General features: G+C 40.0%; 1 protein-coding gene across 1 annotated transcript; it reads right to left on the bottom strand.

The window, feature by feature from the left end:
* Nucleotides 1–839: 839 nt before the first annotated feature.
* Nucleotides 840–18318, bottom strand: LOC127477232 (pancreatic lipase-related protein 2-like). The gene is made up of 13 exons (XM_051801266.1): nt 14828–18318; nt 11772–11820; nt 10782–10936; nt 9110–9235; nt 7735–7869; nt 5917–6025; nt 5184–5300; nt 4981–5103; nt 3973–4091; nt 3111–3240; nt 2723–2834; nt 2021–2188; nt 840–964 (listed from the first exon to the last, which is right to left on the bottom strand). The coding sequence occupies exons 1-13, from the start codon at nt 14828–14830 to the stop codon at nt 901–903; spliced, it is 1410 nt and encodes a 469-aa protein (XP_051657226.1). The 5' UTR covers nt 14831–18318; the 3' UTR covers nt 840–900.
* Between the last annotated feature and the right edge of the window lie 2416 nt (nt 18319–20734).

The raw sequence follows: 20734 nt of genomic DNA, 5'->3' as shown, positions 1-20734 counted from the left end.
GTACTTGGACGTCATTTCTCAAACGTGGGGAAATGGGAGTGAATAAATGATTAACTCTTTCTTCCTGTTCATTAACTTAGAATTTGGGGTTTATACTTTGAAAAATATCCACTACCTCGGTCTCTTAAAGCTCCAGGAGGCTCCCTCATGCCATGTTTCGCAGAGCGGTAGTGTTCACTGAAATGGGGAACAGTCAAAGCGAGGTTTTGCAAAGCCTAGATTACTCAGCGTTTCTCTCTAGGACTGTCAGCGGGCACAGCAAAGGTGCATGTTTGAAGCTGAACAGGAGCCAGGAGCTGGGCTTCAGTGTTTAGTTTCTGCCGAAGTGGGGAGTGCTTCACTTGTACTTTTATCTGTTGCTTCCATGCACGTGCTGTGCACAAGGGGCTGTGCTGACCTGCTGCAGGAACGTCCTGCTCTTGTTCTGCTCCTGCCTCATCCCAGAGTGTCTTCTGAGGGCTGTGTTCTTGTGTGGGGCTGGAAAGCTTTGAGCAGCAGCAGGGGCCACAGAGAGGGGCTGTTTGGGACCATTCTCAGCCTCAGGAGTATTCTGAGGACACGTGCTGCCTTGAGAGTGTGTGATAATTTGCCAGATTTTCTATCTGTCAATGTGGTGGAACTCAGCTCTCGCCTTGGGGCACTGGTAAAGCAAGACTGTGCAGTGTTATAAATGGATTTTAGCATCTGTGATTTCTCATTTCTCCCATAGTTACAAGTACAATAAACTTGTTTCAAACATGAAAAACCTTGACAAGTGTGTTTGCAAAGAACTGAAAAGAACCAAAGGAAGCAACGGACTTTTTTTTTTTTTAAACTTTGTTTTAATTGCCTTATGTACTAACATTTCCATGCACAGGGCTGAGGGTTTGCTCAGCTGCTGTATACAGAACTTGGTGACCTCTAGCAAGGTGTAAGTAACTGGGGAACTCCGTATGCCACAGTTCCATGGCCACAATAAGTTGACCTGAGAAGAAAAAATATCTTGAATCAAGATTTATTTATCTATTTTCACCCCGTGAAAAATGAAAGGGTGTCAGCTGTCACCTTTAGGGTTGTTAGTTCAACTCATAATCCCACTTAAGCCTTCCTAAAAGCCTGCTGTACAGAATATTTGCATCTGTATATTAACAGTAACAAGGTGAATGTCCTTCTTTTGGGGACCAGCTGTAAAATTTAAGTTTTAATATATTAATAAAATTAATCTCTAGATTCACAAATATAGAACTCTAGATAAAAGTCAGAAAGGTGGGTTGTTAAGCTCCCTTTATTTAGGCTATGTGCTTAACTAGATTGCCCCAATCAAAGTTCTGCAGCTTTTTGGTTTTTAGGAGCTCATACCAAAAGGGATTTCATCAGCCTCTCAAAATAATCCATGACAATGCCAAACTATGGTTTTTCTCCTAATATCTAAGCAATATTTCTTCTGTTGTGAAATACATTAATTAAATCTTGACCTAAACCCAGTGGATATTTGGAGTAGTTGATGGTGACCCTTCACAGACAGCTTAGGCCTATGTTTCTGTCCTCCTCTCCAGGTTTTTCTTTATTGAGGAACACACTTCCTTCAGCTGCTCTGAAGTTTTCTTAATCTTTTGATATTTTTCCAAACTGCAGTCTGTGTGTATTTTTTCCTGAAGTATACTCTCCAAACTTGAAAATGCCTCTAGTTCTGGTTACAGTCTTACCCCAATTATTCCAATTAGAATAAATACTTCTTGGATCTTCTGTATACTAATTCTGATAATGCACCTGGGAATGAGGTTTGCTTTATCTTGGTTTGTAATTGTAAATTACTGGACATTATTCACTGCCGTATTCTACTCCAGACAATTATTCCCTGGTGCCTACTCAAACATTTGATTTTCTGTCCAAAGTGTAGCAACTTGTCCTTGTCATTACTGAAATTCACATTGTTGAATGCAAACCATGTGTCCAATTCAAGACCATTTTTCAGTCTTGTCTCCTAGGGTTTTTGCACTCCTTTCCCATTCCTTCTGACCTGTAAAAAGGATATACTTACCTCTGTCCATCCTCTCCATGCACTATATTGACTGTTTCTGCTCCTAGTCTTGTCCAGAGCAGAGAAAATATGGCTTTATTCCAGAGAAATTCAATTTTTGTAGTATTTTTGGGGTTAATTTCAACATCAAGATATTTTGTGTAGACTGCACCTTGAGTGAGGTCTCCACTGCAAACAGAATGAAGACAGCAACCTGAAGTTTGACGGGGCAGAGATTGCTGAACCAAATCACATTCTCCACAAACTTTCAGTTTTTCCCTTTGTTACAACAGAAATTTGCATTTTTGTTGTTCTTTAACAGAACACAGCACCAGGGCTCTGGGGCGTTATGCTCTGAACAAGGAGAGGATGAAAACTAGTACTAGACACTTTATTGGGCCTGTGGCAGGAGACCAGAGGGAGAGGAGAAGAGTGAACCGGGGGCTGTGTGCCAGGTTTGCAGGTGTCACTGCAGGGAGAGCTGCAGGTGAGCTGGAGCACAGAAACACAGAGCTCATGGAAACGGAAGTGACTTCCATTTCCTTTTCTCAACCATCCATCTGCCCTCATGGGTCTTACTTACGTAATAACTTCTTTCATATCTGATGTTAAGCAGAATGTTTGCAATGCAGGATAAATGTTCACACAGCTTAAATATGTGGAAAATATGCAGACCAATGTTAGGAGCATTAAATGCTATAGAGAAATAATAATTTAACTTACTTGGCAATTTCATATTCTTTTGTGTGCCCCTCTGTGTCATAGAAAACTAGGTTTATGTCTCCTCTCGTTTTCTTTACACCAGACAGTTTTATAAATACTTTTTGTCTCCAAGCTGCATAAATAAAAGCAAAAATAAATCTAGATTATCATTGCTATGAGAGACCTAAAAATGCTAGTATACCAGGAAGTTATTTTTTTCTAACTGGAATTCATTCCTGTTAAGAAATGGAAGACTTTGTGAGCTTGAATTCTGATAACTAATGTAGCATTTTTTGTCAGAGATATTAGCAGTTGTTCATAGAAGCAACACAGGTACACGGCTGTAAATCACATCAAGGCAATGACTTTTCAAACAAGTGGACAACTGTAACAAACCTTCTCCACTCACCAGCAAAAGGTTCATCTGCTGCTGTATTCAAAAAATACTTTTGGTTTTCCCTCTTCAATTTATCAGGGAATCTGTCAGCATAGTGCCCCATCATTGGACATCCCTCGGGCGGACATGGGAAACAGTCTCCCTAGGGAAAAGAAGAGCATCAGTTAATGAGTCTTTTTTCATCCTAGCTCTGATGAAATTAAGGCTCAAGATGTTGTTCTGATCTTGCAAAGCTGTGGCAGTGCTGTATATTGTCACAGCTTACCACCAAAACCTGATAAACTTGTTTTAGATAATGGCTCCTGCACCCAGGAGGGTGTAGAATGAGCAGGTTTGATATCTGTGTATGATAATGGTCTGAAACTCATTAGTTCAAATATTTTTCAGTTAGGTTCTAGTTCAAAATGTAAGCCAATTTTACCCTCCTAGTGGAAGAGAACTTGCCCACATTCACATTGCAATATCATATGGGAGAAAATAAATGGAGCATCATTCATAAGTGCATTAATTTAGGTGCTCTAATCTGTGTCCAATGTAAATTAGAGGACGGTCGAGGATTCTGGAGGCTCCAAATGTCTCTTTTTCCAGCCAGGAATTAGTAGGATAGATATATCTAACCTATGTGCCCTTTGCATAAAAGTTTGGGGCGATAATTCCACGAGGTTTAATTTTTTTCCCACTTTTTTGGTGATATCATCTATGCTTCAGGATTCATTTTCCAGAGTGGAATAGTTGATGGGAACTACTGTGTGCTGTGCTTCCTCCTACACGACCACACCATGGGACCACAGCCACCAGCATCTAAGTGCTACCTGCCCCTGAATCCTGGATGATTTTCTTTACTCCTCACACAGTCCTGGGCTGATGTACTTACTTCCTGAAAGGATTTGTACGTTTCACAGGGATATCCAAGGTATCCAGTGGGATAGAGGATGCTTTCAAAATAATATTCGTGGCTGCGTGAGTGATGGCACCCCCCGAGCACTGTAGCATCTGTTGGAAAAAAGTTTATGATCATCAGTGAGACAACCTCTTGTTATCCTATATGAGAGTTGCACTTGTCTCACCATGGAAACAGCTGAGGCACAGAATGGAACAACAGCATGGTCTGGTATTAATCCTTTTGTCTGAATTTGCATGTTTCTACTTGTAGAAGAATTACTGTTTTGTCTGTGTTTTATATGGAGAACTATGTGTCATTACCTCAAGATTTCAAGGGAGATGTGTTGGTCTGCTGTGATGTAACAATCCCTTTTAAGAAGACACTCACACATATGCATATATATATATATTTGAGATGTCACAGCTAGATGATTACATTTTTATGGCTTAATAGAGCATGGAGAATCCAGCAGCCTTCTGCCAACCTGTCCAAAGCCTCTGAAAACAGAGAAGTCTCAGGGAGAGAGCTGAGGCATGTACAGTCCCTGGAAACGCTGAGTGCTCTTGCCTAATTCATGCCTCATAAGTGCTGGATGCTCTTTACAGCATCTGCAAGATGCTGCAAGAAACCAGAGATGGTGGTGTCATGCTGCTGATTTGGTCACAAGACTGGCCTATCTCAGCCTGGAAAACCTCCTGCCGGGGTTGTTGGACCTGCCCACTCCTTGTCTCCTGCTTTTTGGGTCCTACATCTAATTTCAAATTACAGAAGCAAACCTCAGGCATGAATGATACCTCCTTTCCTTTTCCCTACAGCATTCTCTGTGGAGCACTGTTCTGTTCCAGCCTTTATTTCTCATTTCCTTTTTAACTTAGAAGTAAATAGGCAAAAAGAAATTTTGTTTTGCTGTTTTCTCCCAAACAGGCAGTTATTTTCACAGTTCATGTTTCAGAATTGAGCAAAAATAAAGTACTATGCATGTTGGAAATGTATGTTTACCTGCAATGATAGCTTCAAAATTGCTTTGCTTCATCTCTAGAATTAAATCATTGCATCCAGGCATCACAGTTCCTCCATTTGGGTAAAAGTCCAGGTGCCCAGTGGTGTTATACATTCCAAACCCTGAGATGTGCATGTGATGATGTCAGTGTCTCGCTGACGTGCCCATCCCTGCAGGTACTTACTTGCACATGAACACTTACCTGCAGCAGGAAAGTGAGCAGCATTACTGTGAATAACATCAACAAAGTTTGCATCTGAAGGATCCAACCTCACCTCAGGAGGAGTGCCTTCAAAATAGGGCCCAGCTGGGTCTAAACCTAAAAACCCACAACATTTATTAGTTGAGGGAGGGAGAGAAGCGTTGCACATGTTAACATGTCTTTTCCCCACTTATGACATCGGGTGTTCAGTATTGTACAGGGCATGTTCAGTAATGATGTGAATTATAAGCTAAACTGTAAAAAATATGCAGCAGTATGCTTCTGTGAGCCTTTTTGAAAACCTATTCCAACAGGAGTAAAATTTTTTTTCAGTTCATTATATAATAGCATATTATCACTATGAAGGAGGCATTTCATTACCTGTGAGCTTATTACTGTCCTGTAAAGCTTTACAAACAAGTATAACTAAGGATCCTTGCTGCTTTGTCTTTGTGTGGGGCTTGATGTAACACAGTGAATGATGGTAATGTTACAAACTTGTTAGCTATGTTTGTCCTTCCACTAAAGTCTTCCTGTAAAGAGTTCTTAACCTAAATAGAGAGAGAAGATGTAATAATTTTCCTCGTTTCTAAGAGGCTTAAAGTTTGAATACTGTTATGACAGGTAGCTCCACCACTACCAGTAATTTAATTCCAGTCTACAGACCAGTGTGTTGCAAGTTTCTTTCCCTTAGACATGGGCTGTTGGCTCTGCATCTTGGTGAACAGCCTACCTGTTATCCGTCTGATGCCTCGGATCCTTCTTCCCGCTTCTCCTGCAGTATGTGCTCCCAGACTGTGGCCAATTAAATGGATTTCATAAGGGGAGTATCCGAACATTTTCTGATCATTAAAGTGGTGGTGGTGGTGGGAGATAAGAACACAGGCTTTGAATAACAAGCAAAGAGCGTGTCTGACATTATGGGCCTCTGGCAACATCTAGAACGACTTTCTGCATAGCAAACAGGGTGTGAGCCCCTTGAGTTAATTATTGTTTAAATTACACTAAGAATTGATAGAAACATGATCCAATCTGGAACTTTAAATGCATAGTGATGCAGGATTCACTGCTGTAGTGTTGGCATATGCTTCCCGTATTCCACTACCCTTGCTGACAAAATATGAACCTTATTTGGATCAATGCCTAATGTCATCTTCCATAACAGTGATCTTATTTTTTTCTTTATGTACTCTATTATGAAGCTATTTTTTATCACATGTCTACTTAGAATATATGATCATATCACTGAATAATAGTTTCATTGACAAGCTCAGGTGGGGTGACATTCTTCTTTTTGCCAAGTGTCACCTGTACAAGACCTGCACTGCTGAGATATTACACGTGTTTTGAAGGTCAAAAAGGAGATTAAGCAGTCTGTAGGCTGTACAAAGGGGACAGATTTCATTCAGGGATTTGATGTGTTTCGTAACTACCAAACCCAATAAGTTTCCTAATTGCTTGAGGCTTTTAATTGAGTTTTGTTTTGTACTGTGTGTACCAAAAGTAGATCAGTAGTATTGGCCCGTCTACCTTTATTGTTAGATGGCAGACTCCTCTGAATACATTTTACTGCAGTACTTCCATTTCCAATGCAGTTTAACCTTTCCTGCAGTCAAACTCTAAAAGTTTGTAAATCGGGGAAAACAAAAGAAAGTCTAAGCATCACCTATGCATTTTTGTAAGGGAAGAAAGGGAGGCCTAGACTGCAAATGGTGCAGCAATAGAGATAGTAAATGAGAAACTGAATCCATCTTCAAATGACCTGGGATTTACACATAAAGATCCAGGAGCAAATGTGTGAGGCTAGGTATGAGTTTCCTAGGTAGGAACAGTTGATTGTACCCCAGCAGAATCTAGAAAAGTGGTCTTTGATTGTCAGGTGCTGCAATTTTGGCACTTTGCTTTGTGGGCTCTGAATTATCTCTCGCAGCACTTTAAAATGAGCACCTCCTGACCAGGATCAATCCATGGCCATGCAGGATTCTGATTTTCAGCTGCTCCAAGTACTCATGAGTCTTTCTGAAGTCAGTGGGAAATGCTGATACACAAATTTTGCTAGTGAGCAGTTCTGTGCTCTGTTTATAAATGTGAACACCTGCCTTCAGGAACATGAAGTTCAAAACTAGAAGGCAACTGGACAGTTTATTGTGTCTGTAGACTGCAAATATGGCACTATCAAGTGACGCAGCTCCTGCTCATTTTGGTGGTGTAAGCTGAGATCTTAATGTACTTCTAGCACATGTGTATAATGCTTGCAAAACTCTTATAAGCACTGAACCTGCCTCCTTTCCACGGAATGCCTTCTTGCCTGTATCATCGTATGGAAATGTTGCCACCTACTGGTCTTTAATTAGTTGGCACATCTTCTCAGCCACATTAGCTTAATTTGCGTCTTTTGTGGCTGATAATTAGTGTAATTAGCTGGATCTCTGCTGCATGCGCTGTGCAGCTCTGCCTGACCGTACTGGACAAGGTTCAAACCCAAAGCAGCAGTGTCATAACCCCCCTGTATCCACTGAGGAATTGCAGGAGGTGAAGCGGGGTCTTTTACCTGTAAAGTTGTTAGGAAATAAGCAACCTCAGCCCCAATCACGCGGATGTTGTTCACTGCACTGACGTAGGTGCCTTTTGCACCTTCTTTCCAATCCACAGCAATGCAGTTGATGTTTGCCACTTCCAGTAGCAGCTGATGTGGGAACACACAAAGCAAAGTATTTAAGAAAACAAGTAATAATCAGAGATTCAACTTAAATCAGAAAAAGCATTAAAAGGTAACATAATAGGGAAATATCTCATTCTCTACAAAATGGGACTATCACTGTAGCCCACACCACACTGAAACACACATCTTCTTACTAGACAGAATATATTATTCCAAAAAGTATCGATTATGAAAACTGTAATAAGAATATTTTACTTTATACAGTGTTTTTATGCATATTTGAAACAATTTGGAAAAGCCATACAACTGCACAGTTTTTTCTATGTGCAGTATCTGACTTTCTTTGAGGGATGTTAGTAGCTTAACTGAATTGTATAGGAAGAAGACTTATTTATTAAATGCCTTTAAAACCGAGAAAGTCATGTCAGACTGAAAAGACATGGAGTAGAGCAGAAAGGTTCTATTTCAGCAAAGAAAGCTAATGCGCTGGTCACTTCAGTACTGGGCATGGCCTTGCAGACATCAGTGATTTTTCCAGTCTGCAGTTATAGTTTTCTGTAACTAAAGCTCACTTAAGGCTGAGATAGAACAAGGAGTGGAAACAAAAATTAATTCATGTAAAACAGCTAAGGGTGAATGACAAGGAAAACAAAAGCTTGAAACCCTAGTGCATCCTGGACTCTCTCCTTTCCTGTAGGGACCATAAGTTTGTAGTGTGGAGAGGCAGAAAGAAATACTGTTTCTTTTCAACATTTTTTCACTGTAATCAAACAAAAAGCAAAAAGTTTGATGGTGGTGCTTTTGTTGTGGTTGGTTGGTTGGTAGGGTTTTTGTTTGTTTTAAAAACTGAATAGTGGTGAACCAGAATAGTATTTATAAACTGAAACTTGAGCTTTACAACTCCTGAAGGCCTTTTGACTGAAGGACAGTTCAGTTTCTGTTAATGGGAGCGGCAGTGTCTAATCCAATATTCTGACATGGCTGTAGAGGCTGGAGACACCTGTGTTCAGTTTATTGCTTTGATCTGATCTGTAGGGTTTGGGAATGGAAACTCCCTAGAGAAACAGCATCTCAGAGATGACCAAGAAACCTTAACTTTGCTTTATCTTCCTGAGTGGGAACATTCTGGTTTTTGTGAAATTTAATTCTTGGTTCATATCTTCTACTACCCAATGAACTGCAAAATGGAAGGTGAATGTTAGTGCCTAAAGGATAGTGACAAAGCTACTACTGCTGATGGAAATCAGAGGATACTCTCTCATACCAAGCACATTTCTACCACCCAGCCTGTTTTTCCAGTGCTGCCAAATCCGTGAATGATGAAGGAGGTTTTCCTGTGTGAAGAAAAATGTGAGTTCTGGATGGTTGAGCAGTTTATCGCCGAGATCACCTGTATGTTTAAAAAAAAAATAAAATTATCTATTCATATTTTCAAACATTTAAAAAAGTCAGTCTGCAGGACTAAATGAACTCCTTTGAATGGACAAAGGTCTGTGATTTTCGGAACTCAGGGACCCCTTTATCCCTCTTTTCTTAATTCCACTATGGTTTCCAAAGGGTTGTTGCCATGTGGTTTCTGCTGCTCCTATCTGCTTAACACAGGAAGATCCCCCTTTAGTGGAATATGAAGCAACCTAAAAGGGCCACAGTGTCAGTGGTGTCTGTTGGCCTGACTTGGGCGAGTTCCTCCAGGGTGCAGCCCACCAACTCCACAATTCCTGCTTCAGCTTGTCCTTTTACCGACCTGACCTTTGGCTTCAATGTGCTGCTTGCATCCAAGCAGCAGCCTGTTTTGCCATTAGCTACTCCAGAAAGGCTGGAAGAATTTCATGCAAGAATTGCATGCAGTAGGGCTGAAACTGGTCTTCACACATTGCTGCAACCTACTTAGTTATATATTTTTCTTTGAGAATGATATCTGACTATCTGTATTGTTTTCAAACAAATACAGAGGCTGTGATGTGAGCTCAGAGAGTTTGGGTGTGGATGGGCTGTGCCCTAGATCATAGATACACTTAAGTTTAAATGTACTGGGAAGTAGTGCAAGAAGTATTTTGGTTTATGTTATCAGCAACAGAACTGCTGAGCAATTTGCTGAGTGTATCTCGTGTGCTGACACGTCCCTGCTCTGCAGATTGTAGAACTTTGTTACAGGTTCTCATCCATGGAGCATTAGATTCTCAGTGTGGCAACCAGAGTTGCTGTAAGCAATGATGTCTGCAAGGGCAGTGGTGTGGCATTATAGTTTGTAATGCAATGTAGTTCAGAGGAATGCCAAGCGTCCCTGTACTGCTCAGGGGACACGAGGTTTGGGGGTCTGAAAGGAATTTAGCAGCTTCATAAGCATTTACTGAAGCCACGTGATCCCAGCTCCTGATCTTCCAGGTTCTTCCACATTGCTCTGCTCAGTATTTCAGGGCATAAGCAACTTGAGTAATTCTACTTTTAGAGTGCAGAGAGACAGGTGAGAATGTAAAATTACTCCAATTTCAAGGTGGAATGTGGGTTTGGAAATTGCATAAAATCAGTCACCTTCAGACTTTTATTTTTAAAACTCACAGTATCTTCTAACTCAGCTCCCCTTTAAGTCAGCAATATTTGCTCTCCCATCTGATGCTCAAAAGGCTATTTATTTGAAGGAGGTTGCATTGTTGCTCAGAGACCTAAATATATGCAGAAGGTAGTCTGCTATAACCTATAACCTTGTGCAGGAAAATACCAGGAAACTTTTTGTGTCCTACAGATCATTCATAATGAATGTCCTACACTCATTCTTTTTTTTTTTTTTTTGTACTTTACACCAAAGTACGTTCATTACTGCACCTTCAAACTACCTTCTTATTTCGACTTGTTTGCCTATGGTGACTGACATAGATTTGGTAACAAGTTAATATTTCTAGGTTTAGTCAGTTTTTTATGTTAAAAGTAAATGTCACCTGTGAGTTATTTCCTGTTTCTCTGGTGTAGAGAGTGAAGCTGATGTTCATATGCTCTGGAGAATCAGGCAAACCTGTCAGAAGTCTCCCTGGTACCCCAGACCAGGGTGGGTCATCTGTAAAACACCCAAGCCTGGGGTAGCAAACTTCTTTACCTAGGGAAGAAGAAATAACTTGTTTGTATGTCCGATTCCCTTATACTCGGTGATGTATTTGGGACTACAGTAGTCTGAAGAGCAGAAAACTAAGTATTTAATTTTATGTTAAATTTTGAAACTCATTTCTTGAAGTTCATTCTTGTTTCCTTCATGCATTTTGCCCAAAACAGGTAACATTAGGGGAGCAAAATACTTAGAGAATAAACCAAGTAAAGACCTACACAGAGTTTTGACACCATTTCCTAGGCTGGTAAAGTATTGGTTCAGTTTCTTTTTAAAAACAGACTTTTAAGAAATGCTCATTAGAATTGCTTCTGCATGGTTTCTACTCCAAAGCATTGTGTGTCTGCTCATAGGAATGAAGCATATCTACCTTGTACTGTGAATGATATGAACATTTCCTTTAAGATAGTAGGGGTTTTTTCTAGATCAAATGGGTCTCATGCTCACTTATCCTTAACTTTTATGTTTTAGTACAGTTGTGCTAAACACCCTGTTGCTGATCAGTTCTTTGTACATGACAAAGAACTGTACATGTACTTTGTACATGTAATGTAAAGAGCTTGTGCATTGGCTTGATGGGACACGTGACACTGAATTTCTCTGTGGATTTTCAGCACAGAGTTATGTCTGTTGTGTTCTTAATAATAACTTGTAAACAAAGCAGAGCCTTTTAGCATTAGTTCTACGCACAGTAATAGACATTGTCATGCAATGACCCACAAATCATACTACAGTTTCAGTGTAAAGGAAAATAACAGTCATCATATCCTATATATCATTTCATATGAATTCACTTTCTAGTGGTAGTTTTTAAGGTATAATGTCTCACCTGCTACTGTGCCAAGGAGATAAAATGCAATAATCCACATTCCAACCACCTAAAACAAATTGAATACACAGGTTAAGCATTTTGCTTTGAGTGATTTGTCCTTTTAAAAGGAGTGTAATACAAAGAGAAATGCAAAGACCTGCACCTGAAGAGGAATAACCTCACACGCTGGTCTGTACACAGTGGGAACCCATCAGACAGAAAGCAGCTTTGCAGAAAGAGGCCTGAGACTCCTGGTGGGCACCAACTGACCACAAGCCAGCAACATGCCCAACACCCTTTGCTGTCCTGGGCTGCTTTAGGAGGAGCGTTGCCAGCAGGGTGTGGGAAGCGATCCTTCCCCACCACTCAGTTTTGCCATTCATTGTATTTCTTGCACAGACAATACTACATGCAGATTGCTGAGGGAATTAACCAGAATCCAAGGTCCTGATTTCTTTCCAGCTGTGAAGAGATAGGTGAGAGGTGCGGTACAACACAGACAGGGATCCCTGTAACTTGATCAAGTCTGCACACTTGCCAGCTTAGGCTCCTCACTATAAGAAAGACATTGAGGTGCTGGAGAGATTCCGGAGAAGAGAACAAAGCTGGTGAAGGGGCTGGAGCACAAGTCCCATGAGGAGCGGCTGAGGGAGCTGGGGTTGTTTAGGCTGAAGAAAAGGAGGCTCAGGGGGCACCTTATAACTCCATACAACTACCTGAAAGGAGGTTGTAGCCAGGTGGGGTCAGGCTCTTCTCCCATGCAACCAGAGACAGGACAAGGTGAAATGGCCTCAGATTGTACCGGGGAGGTTTAGATGGGATAGTGGGGGAAATTTCTTTACAGAAAGGGCTGTCAATGGGAACAGGCTGCCCAGAGAAGTGGTGGAGTCACCATCCCTGCAGGGCTTTAAAAGATGTGTAGATGTGGCGCTTAGGGACATGGTTTAGTGGTGGACTTGGCAGTGTTAGGTTAAGGGTTGAACTTAACGATCTTAAAGGTTTTTTCCATCCGAAACAATTATATGATTCTATCTTCAAGCTCTTTGGGCTGCTTTTAGCCAGGGCTCTTTTTATTTATGCACTTTCATATCCCTGACTTTATACAGATTCCTTTCGTCTACACTTGTTTATTTGTCTTTTCCAGGGCAGGAGTTCCATTTATTTCACCTTTCTCCCTTCCCATTTTCCTCATTCACAGTTCTCAAATTCCTCTTCTTCTAGGTGTTTCCTATGGCATCTTCCTCCCATTTCATCATACCGCTTTTATTTTAAACCAAAAATTTGAGCTGTCACTCCTGGCCACTGGGATAGCTCATTAGAAGTATTAAGAAAAAATGGGAAATGTAGTAGTTATAATCTTGCTGTGTGAGCAACACTCTCCAAGGGATATTTCTACAGACAGGAGAAAGCTAGAAAAACAGTGCTCCAAAGCTCCTTGACACTACAAAATGCTCTTGGAAACAAAGAAGAAACAATTCAGAATTTTACAGAATTTGTCCTTGAAGCTTCTGTGACAAATGTCAAACAGGAGGTATATGTGATCCACCTATGTACGTGTTTTTGGTGGAAGTTGGATTACTTGGCTGTAAGACATGGTTTCCTAACAAAGCGAAATGGGAGAGGTCAGAGAGTGTGTATCAGTACTCTCCAAAAAACTCTGAAGTCTCTATTTGGTAACAGCTTGTTTATGTATTAGGGCAGAGAAAAGAGGGTAAATGTCTAAGCAGTGAGCAGGAGGTGCAGAGTGCTGAGCTGAGAGGAATTATGAAATTTCCTTGGAAATACAATTCTGATCCCAATTCTAATTTATCCTTCGGTGTAGTTAACAGAAAAGAAAAGATCAATCTGCTCAAGGAGAGTGGAAATCAGAGAGGAGGTCTGGCAGTAAGAATAGGAGAGAAAAGGATCAGGAGTTATTTGAAGCTGCTGGTGAAGGACAAGAAGAGTGAACTGTTCGCCAAAAAGAGCAGCTCCCTTCAGCTGGAATATCTGTCAAGCACTCCCCATCACCATGCTGAGAACCCGATGACAGGAAAATCACAGATGATGCAGCACATCAAAGGGATTGCAGAGCTCGGGAGCATTTGTTTATATTTAATGGACAGTCCTCCTACCCAGGAGATGTATAGTCCACGTTGGGAACACTACCGCAGGAAGGATAGTATAATTCCTTTTCTGACCTAAAATCTAAAATGCAAGTAATTTTAGAAAATGTGGGAGACTGTTGACAAATAAAGGTGATCCACAGTTTCTTTCAGAGGATCTTCCTTTGAAGGCAGAAAATTGAAATGGACACATAGCTAGGTTAGTAAAAGAAGCAGCAGAAATGTTATTATTAATGTATATAATTTGGATAGAAGACAATTTTTTAGTGGGAAGCCTTTTTATATTGATCTATGATAATGACAAAAAGATTGTAAAGAGGTCAAAAAATCATGTCTTTTTAAAAAGGGTTCAGGCAGCATACAACCTGAAAACTCTTTCATTGGGCATTGAAGAGGCGTAGTGCTGAACAAGAGGAACTGGAATTACTTGTTTGGGAATGTGATCTCAGCCTAAGCAGTAGTGCTGGCAAGAGGCTACTGAACACTTAGCTCATTTAATATACTCAATGGACAGAAGACGTGCACTTTTGAAGCAAAACTGGCACTAAATATTTCTAAATTGCTTTTCAGTTCAGGAAAAAAAATTTGCAAATACTGATAGACTGACATCCTATTGTATAAAAGTTACACTGGAGCAGTGGTTGTCCTTCACAGTAGGCCATCAAGTCACCTTCAGGACACTGTTGCTCAGTCTGTGATTCATGGGCCACTTGTAGATGGTTTGTGAGATATGAGAAAGTCTGTATAATGACTGTCAACAGTGTACTTTTAAGTCCCACACATGTACCCACACACCTTCCTTAGGACATGCACACAAGCAGACACACGGAATCTATTAAAGAGAAACCAGCCCAAATCTCATTTTTCATAATCAGTATTTTAACCTAATAATTTCACAGTAGGAAATCGGTTTTTAAAAAATTTTAAACAAAATTCGTTATTTATCAAATTGCTAAGAATTTTACTCACCATTCTCTTATAACGCTTGTTATTTCTTTCTCTGGTGAGTAGTACCAGGATACAAAATGGCCACTGTTTTCTTTAGTGAAAATTGGGTAGCTGTATGCTGAAAAAAAAATAGAAAAGAGATTAAAAACCTGTGGGTAACTTGGTAGAGTGGAAGAAACTGGAAGACAACAAGAGGACAAAAAAGGGCAATATTGATAACTGAGAATTATTGGCTAGGAGTCACACAAGTTTCATAAGGAAAATGTCCATGCCAACATGTACACTCGTGGCCATTAGAATTAAGTTATGAATTAAGTATAAATATTTCATGCATGGAAGAATTAAAAAGATGAATTTTTTTTGTCTCTTGTTGCCAAAACCAGCTGATATTCACACCAGAGAAAAAAAAGTATCACACAAGAGAAGAAGAATCATGGTGATACTCTGTCCAGACAATAATTCTAGATCTAATGTAGAACAGCTGCTGAAACTAAATATTCTAAAATCATTGACTTCAGTAACTCATAGCTGAGATCCTTCAAAAAATAAAAGGCTATCAAAAGAAAGTATTGACAATTTTTTTCTAAGATTTGTAAAAAAATTCCAGATATATGATTTGAAGAAAACTAACATAATAACAGGTAAAAAAAAAAGTAGGATGAATTAGCTGAAGAATTTCAGACCTGAGGAGTTTCAGTCCAGTGTCAGCCTGAGGCAGAAAAATGAAACCCTCCACAGGATACTCAGTCATTAGAGAAAAATTGTGAAAAACTGTTAAAAGATTAGGTTGTGTAATTGAATTCAGGTACATGACACGACAAACTAACTGACAGTCTTATAAGAACAACATTTTAAGTTGCACGATACTGGGATTCTAAAATGATCTCCTTGTCACTTGATATTTTGATTAAGAAAGTCAAATTATATGCATGTGGTACTACAACAGTTAAGTAGATTAAAATTAGATGCATGGATTAAGTAGATCAAACATTGAGTAATAATTACATTTCAGGATACAGTTGAAAGAACCAGATAGCTGCTCCTGGATTTGCAAATACAGTTCTTGCTACTGTGCAAGATATCATATCATATAATATCATATCATATCATATCATACCATATATCATTTCATATCAGTAATGTCTCATGATCAAACTATGATCATGATTTTTAGCTTTTTAACTTAATTTTTTTATCCTATATTTAGTCACTACTCATGCTGGCTCATCAGCCATCAAGATTTTAGAAAAGGAATCAATTCCTTGCAGTGGCATTACGCTGCATGTCAACTTTCAGCACTGGTATTGCTGGACACGAGCTCATACTGAAAAAATACTTACATCCTGATTAAGAGATAGTAAAAAAAGGTACAGGTTATGAGTGTTGGATTAATTTTTGTTGGTGGTGAAAATAAATGCTGTCACATTGCATATCATTCTTGGTTTACAGAGGTGAACATTTGAGGAAGCTATAACTGAAAAGGCCTTTGTTGAAATCTTGGTAATGTATTACTAGTGACTTTTGAAGCACCAGGGAACTTGTTAGTCTTTGTTTCCACACATACAGTTGGGAGGATACTATTTTCAGTATACATATTGCACTCAATATATAGATAGAGCTGTTTTTTAAAGAGCACAGATGTTTCATTGGTGCTGCGTGCACATTTCAACAGGCATATTGGAAAAACAGAGAAGACTAAAACAAAGTCTTCTTGGATCATCGTGAGAATAGCAAAGTGAAAAGAGGACTTTTTAGTTTAGGGTTGCAAGGGCTCAGAGTGCAAATGGTTTTTCCCCAGCCATACAACCTGAGACCACAGGAGGAGCTGTGATACTTAGCCAAGCAGCAGTGGTGGAACAAGAAGTAGCCATGGAAAAAGGAAATCCAGCGTTGTCCTGAAATAGCCACACAGCTGGAGGCACAGGGCAAAAACGTAGTTGGTTTTAATGTGGAGTTTTATCCAATTTCCTGTGACAGTGAGAAGTGGCATGGATAAGGGAGAGGACAGTGCCTTCCACTTCCTTGTCCTGTGTTTCAAGGAGGTTAAATGGGAAGTTACTGTCTCACCTCCACAGTCTGTGCTGAGGTAGGAAACAGCCTTTGCTGATATCATACAGCACAAAGCAAGCAGCGCCCGAGCAGGAACAGCCCCTCCAGCAGCACCCAACTGCAGTGCTGGCTCACTTCCATCTGTTAACAAGGCTAAGCATGGCATCTGCTGTCCCTTCAATCTTATGCTGTCTTCCCAATTTTCAGGTCTGCTTTTCCCCTTTCAGTACTGAAGTTCAAGTTCGTTACCTTCTGCCAGGTCTTTTTGATTTATTAATTTTTTTCAAGTTTTTCTTGCCTTACCACTCCAATTTTACTTGCTCTATTTCCTGCACTGGCACTGTCCTTAAACAGAGAATATTTTTGCAGTTCTATCTTTCCACTCTTTTATTTTAGCCTTTTAAATTTTTCAGTAGTTTGGCTCAGAGCTCAGTTAAAGAGTAAAGTCAACACAAGGGAGAAGAACCCATGCAGAATGTAGCATATAAGCCTTGGGTATAGAAGTTGCAGGTTAAATTTCCTGTTTTCTCAGCAAATTCTTGCAAGGCTTTGAGCCTGAGCATTTAGAGAATGCTTGCTAATTGCACACCCTAGTATTGAACATCAGTCAAAATGGTAAAGAAACTAAGGGAAAAAAATTGCAATAGTATCGTTAGGCCTCATTAAGGAGATCATGTACATATTTACTCATATGCAAATACCTGAGAGTAAAATATGATTTTGGGAGTTGTTTTATTTGAATGTAATTTTGTTGTTCAGCTTGTTCTGTAGATGTATAAAAAGAATACCATCTTTCCTAGGCACAGCCCCTGCTCAGTGGCTCAAGCACACTATTTGTCCAGACTGTCAAATACAGAAAACTGATGTGCACAGTACTGAGCAAAATGCTGGTGATATGGTGTAGTAATTCAGGTAGCAGAATAATTGGCATTGTTAAAAGACCTAAATTAACCTCCAGCTCCTCCCCACGAACAGTCCATAGTAAGGTCCTGATTCTGGATGAAGGCTCTTTGGCTCTGCTTCAATCCAAATGAGGATAAATAAGTAAAAGAGCATCTTGGCATTAGCCAGTTCTCCTTTCCTGCTTACTCATCAGCTTGTAGGTACAGTGAAACTCTCCAGGAGGAAACTGGTCTTAACTGAATACAAATTTAACATTAGAGAAACAAATTTTGTAGCAGATCAAAGATGTTCAGAACCTTTTGTAGATTTTCTTCCTTCAAACCACTCAATACGAGGTAATACCTAAGGCAAGGCAGGGCTCACTCACACAGGTTGTCTGGTCTGGGTAGTAGATTTTTCTGAGTGTCAATTGACCTCTTAAACTGAATCTGAAGCTGTTGACTAGGGCATTGACCTGAATGACTCAGAACAGTGATGCAAATTATATTCTTGAGGCATTTAATGTGGGAAGCACTCCAATAAAAGGTTAGTAAGTATGTTGGAAGGTGCTGTAATATTTAGATTTTAAGGTTTTTTGGGTCAGTTTCTTAGAAATGGTGAACAATCCAAAGAAATTGTAAGGTAATAAAATAGTATGTCTTTGGCTTCCTACTGTTCAGTATTTGCTCATATTTCCTAAATAATAGGGTTCTCACCTTGACCTTATACTGGGATTCATACATTTAAATTTCCATAGACAATTACACTAATTTAATCCTAGTACAAGCATCATAAAAAACCAAAACAAACCAACAACAAACATGATTCAGTTTTGGGAAGTAGCTGTGTCAATTCTGAGTAACTAGGGGGCTTTCAGCTGACTTGTAGCCACCACCTGGCCACTAGTCTGTCTTTCCAAGATGATCTCCACTGTTTGTCTTCATGATTAGGCTGCTTTTAAATTTAGTCAACTCCAAGACCAATTCCATTGACCTTTTGCCATTTCTGAAGTGCAGACTAACCCTTGCCAATGACTAGTTCAAGTCTCTCTGTGTACAGTAGTCTAACAAAAAATGTCTTGTTTTCCATATACTTCCACATAACAGCTCCATAATTCTTCCCCATTTCCATTCTCCCTTTAAATTTGCAGTGCTCCTAATAATGCTTAAATACATAGCCTATTTTATCCTCCTTTTTCATTTTCTCTGTTATTTGTGCTCTCACGCATTTCGCCTTAAAAAATAAAAAAAGTCCGGATACCATCTGGAAATACTGTCATTTTGTTCTTCCTTTAAAAATATGGGGATATATTCAGGCTTAAATTACCTTAGCCCCACTGAATCCACCCCATTTTCCTAGCTGCATTACATTATCATAGCCCAGAAATTCTCATCTCCTACTGGGACTTCCTGGAATTGAAAAGTTTTAAGCCTTGTAGCTGCTGCCAGGGTCTCTCTCCCCTGAGGATCACTCTGAGTGCTACTGTTTGCTTTTTTGCATGTTGGCTCAGACAACACCATTCAGCCTGTGAGTTCTTGCAGTACTCCAGCCCCAACCAGCAGTTAGTACAGACTCGCCCCCAAACCCCACCAGTTTTTCAGCCACTTACCACTCTGAATGGAGGAAGGGTTGCTGCTTTGCGGGCTCTGTTCAGTCAGCTCCCTGTCAAATCCTGGTTGCTACTGGCCCTTTTCACTTGGAATCAGTCCCACGACAATAGGTGCAGACCTGCCCACATGGCCTCTAATTACAGGCTTGGTGTGGGTGAGTGAGAACCTTTGTAAAGAACGATACCCTTGCTGCTGGATGAAATGATATTACCTTTTCTTGGCCTTGGTCATATCGAATTCATCAAAATTTTCACCTCTTGAAGTTTTGTTAGTTTGAAAAAAGCAAGACGAGTCCATTTGAGCCCTCAGAGGGGTTATCATACATAATGTTCGTAAGAGTAATGAAATGCTTTCCTGAGTTAACTAGTTATTGTAAGCTCATGTTACAGGTAACAGACTGACCCACCTCTGCTGGGGTGTTCAGAACAGGAGCTTAATTTCTTCGCTCTGTGTCCCCCTCTAGAAGTCACAGCTATCTGTTTGATAGCTGTCTGATGTACATGCCTTGTCAAAGCAAACCCTTGTACATTTTCATATGATCAAACCTGCTTATTATTTTTTAAACTTTTTTTTAATCACTTCTTTTAGAAAGACAGGAGTAAGGAAAAATAGTCTTACAACTTAGTGACAAGGTATATGAGCATTTAATAATAATAGCTTTTTCTAGTCTTTGTCTTCCCACTACCATTTTGACTAATCATAAGGCCATGTGGGATTCCCAGATTAGGTGTCTCTGTACCAAGCTCTCTTATCACCTGGCATGCTCTGAATATAACTGACATATGCTGACAATATTGTGATCCACTTATATGGGAGAAATCACAGCCACTTTCATTCAGAACTGTTTCAGGAGAAGGGTAGGATAATGATAATCATGCCATTTATCTTTTCATGACTTGTCCATCACATAAATCCCTGGTTCTCTTCTGTGCTCTGGAGGTTGAGTCACAGCTATGTCAGAACCCAGTTCTTTCAGTGTCTGGGCAAGACCTCAAGTCCCTACACTGTTATCTACAGGATGGGTGCTGCCACAATCACCTGTTCAGGCAACTGCACAGGAGTGACTGTCATCCTTATACAAGGAGTGATTCAAGTGCCTGAGGGCAGGAAGTAACTTGGCCCGAATCTATGGTTCACATAAGGACCCAATTTGTGGTCTTGAGATATGGGCATTGCCTGAAAGAAGATATAATTTCAGAAATAACACCTTGTTCTTGTTGGTAAAGTGGTACAAGACAGTGCCATATACAAAGACAGTCATTAGAAAGAATTCTCAGAGGAATGTGGAGGGAGCAGTGGCTGGTAAGGGACTGGATCTCATATTTAATTGCTGCTTATACAGAAGACACTATTTCAGATAAGACAGAACAGATCTAGCTAATAAAAA

The sequence above is a fragment of the Manacus candei genome, unplaced genomic scaffold, assembly GCF_025592945.1.
Source record: "Manacus candei isolate 608988 ecotype Guabito, Panama unplaced genomic scaffold, ASM2559294v1 h1tg000050l, whole genome shotgun sequence".
NCBI lineage: Eukaryota > Metazoa > Chordata > Aves > Passeriformes > Pipridae > Manacus > Manacus candei.
The sequence above is the reverse complement of the archived record's forward strand: the minus strand, read 5'-3'. Positions and strand labels throughout refer to the sequence as shown.